Source organism: Amblyomma americanum, chromosome 4 (genome assembly GCF_052857255.1).
Source record: "Amblyomma americanum isolate KBUSLIRL-KWMA chromosome 4, ASM5285725v1, whole genome shotgun sequence".
NCBI lineage: Eukaryota > Metazoa > Arthropoda > Arachnida > Ixodida > Ixodidae > Amblyomma > Amblyomma americanum.
This window is the reverse complement of record NC_135500.1, coordinates 93987390-94006436: the sequence shown is the minus strand read 5'-3', so window position 1 is coordinate 94006436 and position 19047 is coordinate 93987390. Positions and strand designations below refer to the sequence as shown.

Here is a 19047-nt window from a genome sequence, read left to right as displayed (position 1 = left end):
AAACAGGCTAGGGTAGGAAGCTAGGTACGCTCGATGAAAGACCAAGGAATGATCACAGACGCATCCTCATTTAACAGCTAACTCTCTTCTAAATGTAGGTGGGAATAGTTTGGAATATTTTATGGCGACGACACACTATACCGAAACCAACACAAGGTAGGGTTACAACAATAGAAGCATACGCCAAAATTTTAATTGTGTATGTTTCCGTGCTCTTAAAATCTTTGAATTTTACATAGAACTTCAAGAAACACAGCGAAACATCTGAGATACAAAACCAATTTACTGGCAGGCACTTGCAAGAGTACAATCGCCTAATTACCTGAGCAGAATTAAACAAAGCACTCTCTTCAGTTAAGCAAACGGCTCCTGGTCCAGACCAAATACACCATGCTCTGCCTGTGCGCCTCTCTTAACTGGCGATTCTTATTCTCCTTAAACTGCTCACTTCAATCCCGGTTGCACGAAAATTACCGGAGCCATATAAAGCGCCCACTGTTGTGCCTTCTTTTTTTAAACGCACGCACACAACCGACTTTTCCCAACTGCTACAGAACGGTTGCGTTCACAAGGTGTCTGCAAAAATCATTGGAGGTATTTTGGACATTAGGTTAACATTTCTCCTAGGATACGTCAGCTCCTTGATAGGAGATGTATGTTTGACATACCCCTTCTTCTAACATCACTGGGGTCATGCCGTGAAGCCAGTTAAGGATAAAGACGTCGGCTTTATGCGGAAAAATTTACTAGCAGGCAGCCGTGTGTACTATCGACGACAAAAGAATTCACGGACCGCGTTCTATTTGCTGTTCATGTTTAATTGTCAGTATCACGTCTATTTGTACCTCAGTCATAGGGCGCTCAAATATACCCGCGGCTTTCAAGCGTCTGTGAGAAGCAACCCAGACGGACCCAGACGACTGGCTGCCATTGCCTGCGATATGCTGTGATATGCAGCCAAGGTCCCCAACCACCCAATAGTCGGGTCGCTTCCCACGGACGCTTGAAAGCCGCGGGTATACGTCAGTGACCAATGACACAGGACAAAACGAAAGAATGGACAACGTACTGGTGTGGAATACAGCCCCAGGTCACATGAGCAGCAGCTTATGCCTATAGCCTGATTATGAGTCGGTGGCTCCAGACCACATTTGTAAAGGCGAAATTCGGACTAACGCGCTCTGTTTTGTAGTATTTAAATGACGTACCAATTTCAAATTGCGGCAGAATTTCTCCTGTATTAGTTTTCGCGTGTCATGGACACTTGTCCGCGTCAGTGCGTCAGTGCAGGCTTAACAAAGACTCTTCAACCAACCGATTGGGCCGCCTTGTAACTCAGGTAAAGAAGCTTTTTTTACACATACAGTACTTCCATACACTTATTTTTTTAAATAGAGAAGACCATTGACAGGACCTGGAAATCAAGAATGCCGCGCGACCTACATGACCTACAATTTCGTGGCAGAACGATAAATTAGCTCAGGGACTTCTTTCCAAACCTAACGTTCCAAGTACTGCCAGGAACAGCACTTTCTCTGCGATTTAGCGTGGAAAATGGGGAGCCGCAAGGATGTATCTTGAGCACAACTTCGCCATTGTTAAGCTGAATACCTTAACAACAACAATACCACAGCTTATCATGCATTCATTTATCGTTGATGACCTTGAATTCGCCAGTACATCTACGTGCGTATAATCTTGCGAAAGATAAATACAGCGCACAAAAACTCTTAGGTGTTCCCCGGTGGCTTGTTTGAATGGGTTCGCAGCCAAGCGTCCGTTGTATGCAAGGTTGACGTACTAAAGTTCTCTGTATCCGAGGTCAGCACATTAAGTTCCTTACATCCGAGGTCCAGACACGAAAATTACTCCTATCCCAGGTGGAATACTTCAGTTCCTTATAGCCGTGTTAACAAAGGAAAGTTTGTTATATCCGCGGTTATTACAATATTGTTCGTTATATCCGACGTAATATACGTAGCTTGTATAGGTAGTATACTAGGCTCGTGCGCAGCCCGGTGTGCAGGTTGCCAGCTGTCTACCTTGGAAGGCGGGTCACCTGGCACTGGCTACTGAAAGAAGGCGCTCGCCATTTTATCTTGCACAGATTTTTCTAGTGCTAACGTAATTATAAATACACTTCTAAATTAGGCGGAAAAAAATGGTTTTAAATTTCTCCATGAAAAAGAGACGTGGTGTAGTTCTTACCTCAATGACGTATACAGGAGGACCTCACATTATATCCAAACGAAACACAATTAGCCGTAAAACGCGAACCCAAATTTCTTGGAGAAATTTTCGAAAAGAAACTAGCGCTCGTACCCCACATAAATCGGCAAAAAGCAATAGCTTCCCAAGCTCTGAATATATTGAAAGTACCTTTGCGAAAACGTTGGTGGCCAAATAGAGCGTACCTTTTACGCGTATTTAGGCCGTCGCTCGTTTTTACACAATGTGTGCGTAATCGATTTATCAGCGAGACAATCGAACATAAAATGGTTAGACTTTGTACACAGACGAGCTCTCCACTTTTCATGCTGTTGGTCTAGTTGGTATCTCGCACTAGCATGAGCCAGCGCAAAAAAAAAATTGAACGGGGAAGACGAAGCTCAAAGGACGGACGACACGAACGTACGAATTGCATAGGAACGCTGCATTAGCGCTTCATCGAAGTATGAAAGGTTTTCGTCTTTTAACAGGTCCATGCAGAACAATGACACTACCTAGCTTGCTTGTAAAGGCCGGCGAACCAACTCTGAAACACAAAAGAACTATACTAACTTGCGCATAGATTATTGGAATGAGGTCATAAGAGTGGTAAGTTGGTCATGTTGGTTTTGTAGCGATAGCTACATTACGGTAGCATTTCGAGTCTTCAGCGTGGCGGCGCCGCCACCCCGTGGCTGCGGTGGCTGCGCCGCCACGCTCACACATGTTTGGTCACACACGTTTGGTGTGGAGCAGCTGCCGGCAGAGCGGCGCCGTGGTTGATCACGTGGCTTTTCACGTGGTTGGCCACGTGACCGAGTTCCACTCGGCCAGCTGCAGCTATCGCGTCACTCCAGGTTTAACCAGAGCTAAACCACCTCAATTTTTTTTCTGTCGTCCCGTCTTAATAGTGTTCCCAGTACAACAGAATAATCTCGCTGCCAAATTCCCACAAACTGTCTAGAGTGACCTCAAGTGACCAGGACACTGCTAATGCTTTAAGAGATTTACCACAAACTCAGCACACTGAGCACTGAGCACATTACCTGATACTGCATAGTTTCGACCCACTGCGTCCATTGTAAACTTTCCTCCATTCTAAATCTTCCTCTCTTGTAAACCTTCAATCTCCCTTCCACACGTTCAGTAAGAAACAAACCCTACAGAAGCATAGCCTACAATAATACCTCACACAGAATGAATAATACGGTGGCTATTTGATCTGAAATTGTACTTTTGCATTGAAAGCGCAGTAGTACAAAACGACCGGCAACAAGGGTGGGTCCTTAGTACGGAATAGAATTGGAAGAGGCTGCGTCCCAGGCCCTTGCGACCAGCCACTTTCGGCTGTCCGAGACCTAGTCCAACAAAGCGGCCTTTCATTGCGCGGGTGCGGAGATTGGGGAGTGGTCACAAGTCTGGATTTTGTTGGCATGCCCAAACCATATAGTTTATCGTGGCCGTGTTTTCAGAATGTGAGCATTCAGGAATTGGATATTCAAGGATACCAATGGTGCAATGAGTGCAGCGACTGTAAGGTTTAAGTTTGTACCTTTCTGTACGTGTGTTCATCGGGCTTGGAGAACTGAGTGGGATGTTGCGAGAATTTCTGTCGTGCGGCTGTATAGCCAGCTAGTACTTCGAAGTAGGTGACAAGTGGGGTGTTCTATGTTTGGTTTTGATAATGGGGTCTCGGGGGAGGAGCTCGAGAATGTGCCGATGAGCGGCTTCGCTGCCTGTGATCGAGTGGTCACCCGAGGTCTGTGTCACATGTATAGTCACGGACCAATTTTGTGGATTTGGGTAAAAATATTACTGCTGTGCAATGAAGAGGAGCAGGTCAGAGGGATGCATAGAAGCAGGAGACACGCGCGCTTCATCCACAGGAAAAATACGATTTCAAGGGCTAACGATGCGATGCAAATATAATTTTTTTGTAAAGCCGTATCCTGCAAACTTTTTTCCTTGACTGTACGTGCTCCACTGTAAGCAGGCTGAGTACGCGGGGGCCGATTCGGCAGAATTAGCCATTAAGGTAGTTACGGCATTCGGCTTAAGAGTCTGTGAGTATAGTCGCCCGTGGGTAAGTGGCCACGGCTAACGCCACTGCATTTTTTTCTGCGATGGAGGGTTCTGACGTGCGGTTGAAGGTGCCATTAACCATTGCGCCGTCGGTGGAAGCCACCACTATGATCATTATCTAATCACGGGGCCTTCTGCTTCAAAATCAAGTGTGTTTGGATGTTCATCCCACATTCAAAAATTGTGTTCTGATCTTTCCACTCGCCTTCCGGCGATTGTAGTCATTGTGCATCTGATTTAGTATGGGCTTGATCGAGTCAAGATGCGAAGGTCTCTGGTGCATCAAACCAGTGCTCCGTAGTAACGGCATGTAAAAGCTTGAGGCCCCGAGGACTTGTAACCGTGCAGGTGTAAGGGCCACTAGCATGAGTTGTGTGATGTGGTGGGCTTAGATCAGTTCCCATAGTGTGTGATGGAGGCCAAGGTTTTGCACGTGTTTTAAGGAGGCGCAATTGGCCTTTCTTGCCAGCTTACCGAAGAAGTGGGCCTATGCGGTCTCGATCTTGCATTCACAGGGAGAGAAAGGGTGGGCGGGGCCTTATGTGAAACGGAAGACAACAATGGCTTTGATGCGCTTCAGGGGGTTGCGTTCTTTTTAATCCTGTATGGTTCATCATGATCCCTGTAGATTATGCAGGATATTTGAACAACGATGTTTGCTACCTTAATGATAGTAGTTAAAATGGCGTCGTCTCTGGGATTGATCATGGCTTCCGAGGAGTCGGAATGTGATGTAGTTCAAGTCTGTACGTAATGTCATCATCATCATCATCATCCTGACTGCAACCCCTGCAGGGCAAAGGCCTCTCCCATGTCTCTCTAATTAACCCTGTCCTTTGCCAGCTGCGTCCACCCTATGCCTGCAAACCTCCTAATCTCCTCCGCCCTAGTAACCTTCTGCCGCCCTCTGCTACGCTTGCCTTCTCTTGGAATACAGTCCGTTACCTTAAGGACCAGCGGTTATCTTTCCTTCGCATTAAATGCACTGCCCAAGCCCATTTCATCCTCTTTATTTCAACTAGGGTGTCATTAACATGCGTTTGTTCCCTCACCCACTCTGCCCGCTTCCGGTCTCTTAACGTTACACCTAATATTTTCCTTTCCGTGGCTCGCTGGGTTGTCCTTAAGCTGAAGCCTTTTCGTAAGCCTCCACGTTTCTGCCCCGTAGGTGATTACCGGTAAGATACAGCTGTTGTGCACCTTTCTTTTGCGGGATATTGGTAACCTGCTATTCATGATCTGATAGAGCTTGCGATATGCGCTCCACCCCATTCTTATCCTTCTAGTTATTTCCCTCTCATGATCCGGATCGGCTGTGACTACCTGACCTAAGTAGACAAATTCATTTACCACTTCCAGCACCTCATTGTCAATTGTGAACTGCTGTTCCCTGGCTAGACTGTTGAAGATTAGCTTGGTTTTCTGCATGTTAATTTTTAGACCCACCGTACTGCTCTGTCTAACTCATTGATCATGATTTGCAGTTCATCTCCTGAGTGACTCAGCGAGGCAATGTCATCAGTGAATCGCAGATTTTTTAGGTATTCTCTATTAACTCTTATTCCCACCTGTTCCCAATTCAGGTCTCGGAAAACCTCCTTTAAACAGGCGGTGAATAGCATTGGCAAGATCGTTTCCCCTTGCCTGGAGAGCACGGCGATCTGGAGAGCATGTCGTTTCCTTCTGCTTCGATAAACTTGGTGTGTCCATTGATCCTGCTGACATTGATCGTGCGCACCGAATGGGACGTTACATGCAAGCAAAGAATCGCGTCATTATTGTAAAATTTGCGCGTTTCAAAACCCAACCAATAATTCTCTCAGCTGCATCCCAGCTTAAAAATTCGGAGTTTACTGTTCGCGAAGATTATTCAGCCCGTGTCAGATTGGCCCGAAAAAAACTTTCTGTGTATGCCCAGCAAACTAACGCGGCGTTCAAGATACGTTTCAGCAAATTTCTTGTTGGTGACAGGCAATACGTCTGCAATGACACAACTGATTCTGTAACAGAGCTGCCGTCGTCATAGTCAACACCACCACCTGCTTTTCGCCCTCTACGTGCCAATCCTCATCAATCATCATTAGCTAACAGAAATGCGCGGGCTTCAGAGAACATGACTCTATTATTTACAAATATTCGCAGTTACCTCCCAAAGAAAGAAGCAGTAGCATCCCTTCTTGAATATGGTTCGGCGGATATGGCTATTTTTACCAAGTCTTGGCTGACTCCAGATATCGAGGACACAGAGCTGCTTCTTTCCGAAACGAAATCTTTTATTACTTACAGCCGCGTCAGAGCGGGAAGAAGGGTGGTGGTGTCCTTGTTCTCTCGAAATCAGAACAGCATGCATCCCCCGTCCATGTTAGTTCCTCTCACGAGACACTTTGCGATTAACTGGCCCTTCCTACGTGTACAAATATTATTGTTGCTTGTTATCGGCCTCCTAATTGCGACTCCTCCTTTGTTACCAACCTTCACTCCGTCCTACTTGATCTACACTCTCGCTTTGTCCATGCCAACTTCCTTCTTTGTGGAAACTTTAACTATCCCGATATTGACTGGGAAACCTTGCCCGGCGAACAATTTCCGGCCCGGCGAACAATTTTATTGACTTGCTCCTCACATTTAACTTCACCCAGATAGTTTAAGTGCCTATTCGTGGTGACAATATTCTCGATCTTGTTCTTGCTTCTAAACCTCAGTTAATTGAGTCATTAAGAAGTATCACCAGCTTGAGCGATCGCGAGGAGCTTGTGTTCAATTTTTTTGTTCCCGTCCTCACCAAGCAACGCTCCTTAAAGTACATTCGCGACTACAATAAAACAGATTTTCGCACTATTAACCGTAAGAAACTTTTTTCCACCTTTTCCATCAAGCCGCACCCACTAGATAAATAAACAAAACTGGTTTTTCTACACGAATAAAATCTTATTCCTTGTTAAAACCTATGTCCCCCTTGTCGGCATACGTGGTGACTGTAACAAGCCCTGGTATAGCAACGCCTTGCGACAGTTAGAAAACAAAAAGAAGCGCCTCTATCGTGCGGCCAAGCACACGAATTCAGTTGATAAATGGGAAATGTACAGCAAGTGCCTACATGAATACATTAGCCTACTACGACGTTCTAAAAAGAAATTTTGTTCCGAAGATCTTGAAAGCATCAAGCGCGTTGACCCCCAAAAATTGTGGAATCTGGTCACTCCAAGCAAAAGCCCTACTCAAAACATTTCATTCGTTAACCAAGGCGGCTTACATGTTCCTGATAATCAGCGCGCATGTCATGAATTCATATTTATCCTCCGTGTTCACACACGAACCTGCACTCTATATTCCCTGCCGCTAGTTTTCCCCAAATGCGACCAGCTTTTATAACCCATGAGGGTATCACTAATCTCGTCGATAACATTAAATTTTCAAGCGTCCTTGGTCCAGACAACATAACTGTCAAAATATTGAAGGAAACTGTGAGCATTTGTCGCCGCATTTTGCAAATCATTTTTCAGCCGTCCGTTTCAAACGTTGAAATAGCAAATGATCGGAAAACTAGTTAAGTAACCTCAGTATTTAAGGTATGAAATGGATCCGATCTTTCTAATTACCGCTCAGTTTTATTAACATCCGTTCCATGCAAGCTACTGGAGCATATTTTATATTCGCAGATCGCATCACACCTCGACAATAACGCTTTTTTTTATGAAAAACAGTATGGGTTTACGTAAGGCCAGTCTTGCGAATCCCAGTTTTTCGAATTCAACACAGACATTCATTTAAACCTAGAATCTTTTTTTCAAACTGACGTCATTTACCTACACTTCTCTAAAGCCTTCGATCGCGTTCCACATCGGCGTTTAATGGCAAAACTCTCCTGCCTCCACATTAACCCTTTAAACTTATTATGGATTGACTGCTTTCTCCAAGACCGCTCACAATATACAGTAATAAGCAACCACAGATTGTAGAATACTAGTCATCTCTGGGGTCCCTCAGGGATAGGTGCTGGGACCACTCCTTTTCCTGATATTTATAAACGATCTTCCTAATGCGATATCATCTTGCATCCGCCTCTTCGCAGACGGTTGTGTCCTTTAACGCCGCATACCTACTCCCGATGATCAGACTCTGCTTCAACGCGACTTAAACCTCATAAAAACCTGGTGTATATCATGACTTATGCAACTGAACATTTCCAAATGTAAGTTCATGCGTGTATCAAGAAAGCGAAATAACGTCAGCTATCCATATTCATTAAGTTTTACACCAGTGCCAGGAACAAAACCATGGAATCATCGTGAACAACAAACTAACCTGGTCTGAGCACATCGCAGAACTTTGTAGTACAAATGCTTCCAAGTTGCTTGAGTTTATCAGACGATCCCTCGCTCCCCCCCCCCCTTTCTATCCGTCAACTCACATACGTAACATTCATCCATCCCAAACTCGAATATGTCTCGGCTATCTGAAATCCCCATCAGAAATATCTAATCGATCAGCTTGAAGCCATCCGAAATCGCGCGGCCCGTTTTATCACATCGCAGTACGACAACGACACAGGGTAACTCTTATCAAGGCATCCCTTGATCTTCAACCCCTGGCACTACGGCGGAAAATTTCACAGCTTTGCTTATTTCACAAATTATACCACACCATCCTAAAGTCAAGAAACTCTGTATTGCGCCCGCCACTTCGCACTTCACACTGACCTTTTAACTCTTCAATTTTTCAGCGCATACACGGCTCCACAAACTAATTTAATAAATATTTTTACCTATTTCTATTACATTGTGGAATGACCTACCCGATTTAAAAGTTACTGAAATAGAACCTAATAAATTCAGGCAGTTATTAACAGGACATTTCAAGGGCTGAGTTATTTCGCCGTGTTTTTGAGCGTGTGCGTGTGTGTTTTCTCATCTTTCTCCAAGTTGTTCTTGAGCCGCTGTGTCTTTCTTTTGATAATGTTTTTGATACTTTTGATAATTTTGATAATGACAATGTTGAACATGAACCCTGTAACTTGTATTTCTTGTTGATGTTACCGACCACTGTATTATGTAACGACTGCTCGCCTCCCCCCTCCCCCCCCTTATGTAATGCTCTAAGCCAAGGGCCTTTAAGGTTAAATAAATGACGATGATCTCAGACCCATTTTCATCACATCTTGTGTTAGAAAATTGATCCAGCGCGTAATCGGAACTAGACTTAATAGATCCACGGAAGATAAAAATATTTACCCTTACAGCATGATAGGCTTCAGATCAAACCAATCGGCATGCGATGTCATGCTACAGCTGAAGCACCAGGTAATCAGTTAAAAGACTGTCGATGATAGGGTCATTGTGGGACTGGACGTCTCCAAAGCTTTTGATAATGTCAAACACATAGCCGCACTAGACAAGCTTAGTGCGCTAAATGATGGAGTCAAGACATATAACTACGTAAGGGACCTTCTCTCAAATCTGGCTGAAACTATCAGCCTCGGCGGACAATCACTCGAAAACATTAGATTGGGGAATTGAGGTACTCCGCGAGGGTTCGTGCTCTGTTCGATCTTGCTTAATATAGCGATTATTGGGCTTCCAGGGCAGCTGCACGGAATCACAGACCTGCATCACGCCGTATATGAATACAATTTCATGCTTTGGGTGAACAAGAGTAGTGATGGGACAATTGAAAGCACATATCAGAGGGTCATGCATATAATAGAGAAATATCTAGAGTCGATTGGGTTAAAATGCTCGGCAGAAAAATCACAGGCTCTATTTCTGTCATCTCAAAAAAAAAAGAAAAAGGAACAGTTCCCATCGTAAGGGCTATGATATTGCGTAACGATCGAGTGATTGGCAATGCCATTCTGACCGTAGACAGCATTGGAGTCCTAGAGCTGCGCATACAAGCCAATGGCAAAAGCGAAGAAACTATCATGAGACTTGAAGCGAGTACGAGCCAGACGTGTCGGCTACTTAAGCGCATTTCTAACAAGCATGCGGGGATGAAGGAGGCCAATCTTTTGAAATTAGTTCAGGCTTTCGTCATAAGCCGTGTGTTATACGTTGCCCTCTATATCAAACTGGCCAAAGCAGAAAAGGAGAAAATTGAAATTATAATCAGAAAAGGGATCAAAACCGCATTCCTCCGAACACTTCGACGGTAAAGCTTCTGACGCTGGGTGTCTCCAACACTCTGAATGAGCTCATAGAAGCGGCCGCGGATTCGCAGCATCAAATACGTTAGAAAAGCAAAACTGGAAGTAAAATCATTGAGCGCCTGGGTTTGAAACCCTCGGAGTGTTGAAAGCGATCAGGTAACGTACCTAGAGCAACCAGGGAAAGACTCAAAATTCAACCGCTGCCAAAGCACATGCATCCAGTATTTCACGAAGGTAGACGCTAAGATAGGGCTGTGGCCCTACAGGTCAAATTTTAAGGCAGATCCGATGTGCTCTACACGGACGCTGCCGAATGCGATAGCAGGCAGCACACACAGCGGTAGTGGCTTGTAAGAGTGAAGGCCCGGTCTCGTACTGCACCGTTAAAAAATCAAGTGCAACTGAGGCAGAAGAAGTTGCAATTGCTCTAGCAGCAGTACATTGCTCTAGCTTTGCGATTAAAGGTGAGCGTGCCCTTGCCCGGTGGCTTAGGACTAGCAAAAAATAAAAATTTCTATGCGTCGCGACACTTTGCTCTTTCTTTGCAAGGCCTCTGTGAGGCCGATACTTGAATTCGGCTCTCCTCTTTTCTGGGTGTACAAGGTATAAACTTGAGCCCATGTTTGTTATGGAGCGACGCGCTCTGCGCCTTTGCTTAGGTCTGCCTAAATCAGTGGCGGATGCTGTGCTGTACTTGGAGGCGCGGATACCTGATCTAAATTTGCAGTTTCAGATTCTTAATGTGCGGACGTTTTTAAGGTCTTTGGAGCCTGTTCTTGGATTGGCTAACCCCATATTTACAACGAACCCATCTATATTATTTTGTTCTTTATTATGGCCTAGGTATAAGCTTCCTCAGGTTTTGTTCACTAATTCCCTGCTGTCAAAAATTTCTGATTCAATAAATTCGGTAGTACCAGTTATCCACCGCCGCGCTGATACTGCAGTCTACTTTGATGGCACCCTCCCAGGGAATGCTAAAAATCTGCCTCCCAGTGTATTAAGTGGGGTTATTGATTAGTATATGGATAATTTTCCTAACCATAATGCCGTTTTTACAGACGCCTCCCAGCAAAATGAAAAGGCAGTCATTGGCATTTACTCAATGGCTCTTGACTGGAGTTATTCATTTCAGGCCCCTGACTATACCCCTATTTTTGTCGCCGAGTTTCTGGCCATTGAGTTGCACTTAATAAGGATTCCCTGCAATATCTTTCAGGTCATTATACTTTCAGATAGCCTTTCTGTCTTGACAGCGCTGGAAAAATTGTGGGATACTCCTATGAGCCCTTCCCTTCGATTTTTTCTTCCACCACATATTACAGAAGTACGTTTTCACTGGGTCTCTGTGCACTGTGGCATTGATTCTAATGAGAGCGCTGATTTTTTAGCCAAGTCCGCCCTTGGGGGACCTATTGTCCCATCCGTCCCTAATACCGTCTTTTTGACTGCAGCACGCTTCCAACGCTTCCTGCGCCTCCACTACTCGAGCCATAAGCCTCTCCTTGCTGTAGCGGATTTTCAACGCATGGCATTTTCTTGGAGTGTGAAGATGTGCAGTTCGCAGAAATGTGAGGTGTCCGTGACCCTCCTGCGCTGCAGAATACCACGACTAAATTTCTATTTATGTCGATCAAAGTTATCCGTTCTTTTATAAAGTTATCCGTTCATTTCCGTTCTTTTATCGCCTTTTTTAATCCAAATTCGAGTCCTCGCCACAAAATTATTCATTTACCCCACTCCTTACCCATGTGTGCGTTTGTATCAGTATTGAACCCTGGCCAATCCCCCGCCGTTGGTACGTGAAAATCAGCCTGAGGACATCATCATCATCATAATCATCATCGTCAATAATACAAAACGATACAAGGGTGATAGTGACTCTAAGGCAGCCATTAGGAATTGTAATGTGGGCAGAATTTCTGCTGCATCCGCCAGAATTCTGAGAGAAGGGCAAGTACCATCACAGGTAATCTCATTGATCTGGGCACCGGCTCATCGGGGCCTGCGGGGGAACGACAAGGCGCACGCGATCGCCCGAAGGCTCACTTTCCGGTCGATCGCCGCTGACGCGCTGCCTCAACGCGAGGAACGCCTCCTATCGGGTGACGAACTCACAACATTCCATGAAAAATAATTTCTCATTAGAAACTCGGTAGTAAGACCTATCCACCTGCAGATAAACAGCTCAATGAGAAAGAGAAAGTCATGTGGAAGAAATTGCAAAACCGTGGTGTTTCCAAGCCCTGAACTGTAAAGTAAATCGCATCCAGAAGTATTTAATCCTAGATGTACGCACTGCAATAGCATTGCAGATGTATTCCACATGTTCTGGACCTGCCCTATCTATAGCGACCGAAATAGGAATGTAGAATCTTGGGAGACGTTATTACTCAACCACGAAGCAGAAGAGCAACGCAAAGCCATCGGTCTCGCCCTGACTGCCGCCGAGTCCCAAGGAATTCCAGCCGACGGTTAGGGGAATTAATGGGGGCTTAGGCTAAAGCCTTCTCTCCCGTCATTTTTGACGGGTGCGAATTAAAGTTATTTCTCTCTCTGGTGGGCGCCTGTCACGCGTGTCCCAAAAAGTAATTGGCTTTTATTAATTAACCGCCGCGGTGGCCAAGCGGTTGAGCATCCACCTCGCATGCGGGAGGTGCGGGGTTCGATCCCCAGTGCCAACGGGTACCCACTGGTGATACAATGGGTACAAGCTTTCCCCTGGTCTTGTGCTCGACTTATTTAGAGTGAAATGCTTGGGAAATGGGTCTTCAACCCCACCTTGAGAATTTGAAAAAAAGGGCCACAAATGGGCTTCTACTGCACGAGGCGGATTTAACGTTGTTGACAGCGGAACTTTTCGCTGATCCGTCAGAGCAACTGTGAAGAAGTTTTCGGTCGGCCACAAGAGCTTCCCCCCAGCCATACACGGAGTAGGCTGGGGCCAGACCACTTCCCAAGAAGCAAGTCCCCTATGTAGGAGCAAGCTCGACAACTGGTGGACCCCCACACCAGAGACTGCTCTTGTACCAATTTAGGTTTGGTCATCCTCGGGCCCGAAAGCCCTCCCATCGAGCGTGGCGGGCTGGTCCACTACTGCCACCCCGTTGGTAGTGTCTGGGTCCAACCCAGGAGCGTCGGATAGGCGGGGTCGCTACTCCCCGTGGTGCGCTTCCGTGCTGCGCACCCCTGCCAGACGCCGAAGCGCCCTCGACTTCGGGTAATCTCTTCGTGCCGCACTCCAAGCGAGAGCCCGATTCTACCAAATTGTATTAAGCGTCTTGGCTTTGACGCCGGCCCTGGTGTACTAAGTCAGGACCTACCGCCTACGTACCGGGAAGTGCGAGTGTGGGCTTCATCCCACACCCCTATGGTCTCACAGCAGTACTACTCACAGGCTCTCAAGGGACGCAAGCGCCACTCCTGCTTTCGCTTCGCCCTCGGTCTCTTCGCCTACTGAGACGCCCGCAGGCCTCAGCGTTTCCCAGAGATGGCCCTGGCTTCCCGGAGGGGGACCGAGGACAGACCCAAGCAGCGCTCCCGAGTGATGGTAGGGCTCGGGTTACACAGGGACGCCCCTACCCCTGATGACTTTAGTAAGCGGGGATTTCCCTTGCAGCGTATCCGCTTGAGACTTAGCAGTAATTTTCTCAATTTTCAGTGGACTGCTCAACAGCATTGTTAGAGAACACATGAAGTAGGGAGTGAAAGAAAAGAGAAAAACAGGTGCAGTTTTGGAGGGCGGTAATAATTTTATTTTGACGGATTGGATTGGAAAACGTTTATTCACCGGCAGAAAGTGGTTTGAGGTGAGGTCTTGGTCACGCTAGATGGCCGGCAGCCCGTGGCTTACGGCGACCTCCTTGGCTCGCTCTACAGCGCGGAGTTGGGTCTCTGGGTCGGAGTTGGGCAGCACGGCTTCGCACAGCTCGGAAGTCAGGAACTGAATTAGGTCACGCGTGCCGCCAAAAAAATTAATCGATTTTGGCGAATATCAAGACGCAGTGATTTTCTCAGATTTCAGTGTACAGCTCAACCGCAGCCGTTAGAGAACTGATGAATTAGGGAGTGAAAGAAAAGAGAGCAAGAGGGGCCGTTGTGGAGGATCGTAGTAATAATTTTATTGTGATGGACAATATCTCAGATGGGAGAGCACGAGTGGAGTTCACCGTCCAGGACTCTATCGGAGGTTGCTGTCGCTCGGGCCCTGGCGACTAGCAACCTCTGGTCATTGATGTTTTAGTTTGACAACGGCTGCTCCCGCTGCTGATGTGTTTTGCATTTCCAAAATGGCTTTGTTCTTTGACATGCCCAAACTGTGTCATGCAGGCTTGTTTGTTGTCTGCAAAATGGGCATGTATCCTGATATATCGGTGGATGTATCTTGTCGATTAAACCAAGGTGAGGGTAGTTTGTCTGCAAGGTCTGTCATTTCTTCTTTCGCCAACGGCCTAAGTGGATACGGATATTTCCTTCTCACTGACTATTAATATACCACGGGATGTGATTTGCCCTTGGCTTCCATATTAGTGCCCCTCACGCAGTGCCAGGTATGCCAAACCTCGAAAGCGCAACATGCGCTATTTTTGTTGCCTCGCAAGGTCTCGTGTCGAAGCGTCCCAATTATTTTTAATGCGAAAACATTAGATGGCTACGTCGAGAGTTTCGTGTCAGCAAAACATTCTCCGCAAGATTACGTTGTTGTGTGAAGATAAATGTGTAAAAATTTAGTTGTTTTAGATTGAGTGTGATGAGGTCTCGTTGTGGGAAAAATCTGGGCGCTGCGTATATATTTATTTAATTAATTATACGTGAAAATTGCACTTCGGCGTCACGATAGCCACGGACGTCGACATAGCTTCTCGGCACGACAGTGTCGTTCTATAAAGATATCTGTGCAAAAGTTTAAATGGGTTAGACAGTGCGTGACAAAATCTTGCAGTGGGAAAAATTTGGTTGGTGTATCATAATTTATTAATTAATTACACATCGAAGACACAATAGCCATGGACGTCGACATAGCACCTGGACGAGAAAAGTAAAATAAATAAAGTAAAAACCATAATGAAAGCAAGAAAAAGTGAAAACGAGAAAAATATTAAAAGTCAAAAGGAGAAAAATAAAAGTAAAACTTAAAACATTATAAATTTTAGAAATTAAAAATAATTAAATATATACATCGCATACTGGCGTCGTGGAAAAACCCGCGTTCTAGAAAGTTCTATGTCTTCGCATTCCTCCGCGTAAGCAGGCAAGTGCTCTCAGATTTTTGGTTCGGCGATCTTGCGTTTTTCACTACTAGCATTAGACCTCGAAGATGAATTTGACAATGTCAAATATATCATACTGAAACATTTACAGGACTGAAATTGCAGTGTAAGGACGTATACCGAAGAATTTCTCTCGAACAGATGAGTTAGGATCAATGACGGCTAAGTAAGATCGGAGTTCACGTGGCTGGGAAGGAAGCGCACACCGCAGGGGCAGTGCTGTCCCCTATGAAGGAGGATGACCTCTGTCGGCTCACGCAAGGTTTCCTCATTAGCAGGATAGGCTACTCCTACCCCTACTGTCACCTTCGCCGGTAGGACGAGGAAGTTGTGAACAGCATTATACGTTCAGCGTACAAAGCGGCACGGGGCCTGCCCCAGTACGGCAGCACACAGTTTCTCCTCCAACTCGGCATCTACAACACGCTCACAGAACTCATAGAGGCTCACAGGACCGCCCAAATCCATCCACTCTCCCGCAGCAAACACGTCCGTCTCATGCTTGACCGTCTCAACATCAACCCCATAGGAGACTCCACCCCCAAGTCCCCCCTTCCAATACGGATCGATAGCCGTCTTGTCACACCAATCCCCAAAAACATGCCACCTGGTCGCCAAGATACGCGCAGCCAGCTCAAAGCCCAAGCACTGGATGCCACATACCTTGCCGACGAAAACGCAATACACGTGGACGCTGCGCGGCAAAATGCAACCACATGCGTGGCTTCTGCAACCACGTAAAAATCCACTCTCGTCACCGCCGCCTCAGTATGAGAATACACCTAGTTTAGGTACCCGCCCACGCGAGTGTCACCACTTCGCGCACTTTAGCATGCTTTCCCGGACACCCTTAGAGCGTTGGGGGGGGGGGGGGGGGAGGGGGGGGTAGTGGTCTCGGTCACAAAGTAGATGCATATCCAAAGTATACCCGTGTGTTAGTACAACGCATGTCTCACCGATACATATCCCACCGAAACATTATATGCAACAACCATTTTCTTTCTCACCCTCTCTCTCTCAGTAAAATTACCGCGTCACTCGGGCCTCTAACTTATATCACACTTCGCTTGCGAATCTGTTATAACATCCCAGATAATTTTCTACCGCCTGGAGCTCTTCAACGCACGCCGACAACCTAAAATACACTGCCGTATTTTTTGCGTTCCGCCTATGCAGAAACGCCGCTGCCAGACCCAGAATCCGGTTAGCCGCTCCCTAGCTCAAAGAGGCGAATACATTGAGGAGCAGAATGCAAAGACAAAGCAGACCGTGCAGCATGCATGCGAACGGCACGAGAGGCTTAAGAAGAAGAAGAAGCAACAGCTATGGCGGTTATTGATGCAACCTGGCCTGTGTTCCTGACCTTGGCTATGGCGGGCAACCCCACGGAACCCGCGGCGGCTGTCCAACTCCCCGCGTTAAAGGACCTCCTGGCCATCCTGGTACCGCGGGCTTCCGACGGGGACTGCACCATTCTCGCCGACGGGTTCACAGCCGAAGAACAGGCAGCATTCCTCAAGCAGCACAATGTATTCCGCTCGATGATCGCCACCGGCAAGGCGGAGAAATTTCCAAAGGCGGCCGCCATGAACTTTCTGGTAGGTCAACGTGCGGGTCGCTGCAATTTAGCGAGAAGGACGAATGCCGGTTCCTTCCATTCATACTTTATTTACTCAGACTGTCGTTACTGATGTTCCTTACGCGGAGATCAATCGACGAAAAAGAAAGCTTCTATAAGGAACAGGCAGCAACCTGGAGAACATGCGCGTTAAAAACAATTGCGCCGCTCTCGGGCCGGCTTTAGTGTCACCAGAACCGGAATGCAATACCGTCCGTTCCACCCGCTTTCCCGCTTGATGGCGTATTACATTTTCTGTCCTGCTGCGGATCAACAGGCGTCTGCTGCTGAACCTCGGTGTCACGCCTTACACCCAAAACACCACGTCAGTAACCTCACATTGCTCGAAAGGGCAGCGGATTTTCACTTTACGAAGACGGGGGGCCCCAACTTCGGCTAGGTGACGCAAACCAACGAGTAGCGAGAGCCGCAACTATTACCTACTTTCCAGTGCGTCTTCAAGACTGGACAGCCGCGGTTATCTGGATGATGATGATGATGATGATGATGATTATTGAATTAGTATTTGCACCCATGAAGGAATCAGAGGGCGATGAAGACTTGAGTCTTGAACGCCGTCATCTACTGCCCTTTCAGCAGGCTGTGATCCCTTGGGATTCAGCGCTCTCCAGGGCCTGACGGATGACTTTGTTCTTCTTTCTGGCTGACCATTTAAGCATCCCAGTACTCTATATTCCTGTCTGTTTCGGAAATCGGTGAATCTGTAATCAGGCACTCCACGGTGGCTCAGTGATTATTGTGCTCGGCTGCTCACCTGAAAGTCGCGGGTTCGATCCCAGCCGCAGCAGTCGGATTTCGATGGAGGCAAAATTCAAGAGGCCCGTGTACGGTGCAATTTTAGTGCACGTTAAAGAACCCCAGGAGGCCAAAATTTCCGGTGCCCTTCACTGCGACATCACTCATAGCCTGAGTCGCTTTGGGACGTTAAACCCCCACAAACCAAACCGAACCAGCCAGCTCTTGGGCAATGAATACGAAGAAACGTGAGCAGCACAGGCAATCGGTCCAAATTCGCAAATGCATGATTTCACCCTGGTCCTCTGTAGGACCAGCCTTTGCCAAAACATTTCCAATGTTGGCCCGATTGCCTGTGCTGCTTGGGGAAGGACGCAGCAGTAGCATTCTACCGAAAAGTGCAGCCATTGTTTGCCATGATAGCAATCACGTTTAGCGGTATCTTCACTTGGCTTTACCATTACCTGTCCTCACAGTGCTCTTTCTGTGCTCCTCTCACACGTCAGGAATGGAATAAAGCCTTGGCTACAAAAGCCCAAAACACGGCCCAATATTGCGATCCCACCCGGCAAGGAAAGGAAGAAGATCTAAAGAAGACCGGTGAGTATGTTGTTGGCCGTACATTATCACATGAAGGCTTCATTGCATATGAAAATCTTGAGAAAACAAAGCAGCACGAAAAAACGGGGACGAAAAAGACACACATACGAAAGGACGAATGCTGCACTTCCAACTGATTTTTTATTGAGAATACCAAAGCCTAAGTACAGCGCTACTATCGCCTCGTGGCAATCGACCGCAATGATTCAAAAACGCCATTTCATTATCAAGAAGAGACAAGGAAGCGGTGCTGACACACTGACCACCTGCTTTTCTGATGTGATATGCTTCATTAATCTCTCTTTCCATCCGATCTTTTCCCCGCCCAAGAATTTTAGCTTTCCGAAATATGGGTTTAAACTTACAAT

At 46.6% G+C, this 19047-nt stretch overlaps 1 protein-coding gene across 1 annotated transcript in view; it reads left to right on the top strand.

Moving 5' to 3' along the window:
* Nucleotides 1–19047, top strand: part of LOC144130257 (uncharacterized) — a 118242-nt gene that overhangs the window by 70664 nt on the left and 28531 nt on the right. The window contains exon 6 of the mRNA XM_077664221.1: nucleotides 18586–18679. Within this exon, the coding sequence (XP_077520347.1) occupies nucleotides 18586–18679 (94 nt within the window). The remainder of the gene's footprint in view (nucleotides 1–18585; nucleotides 18680–19047) is intronic.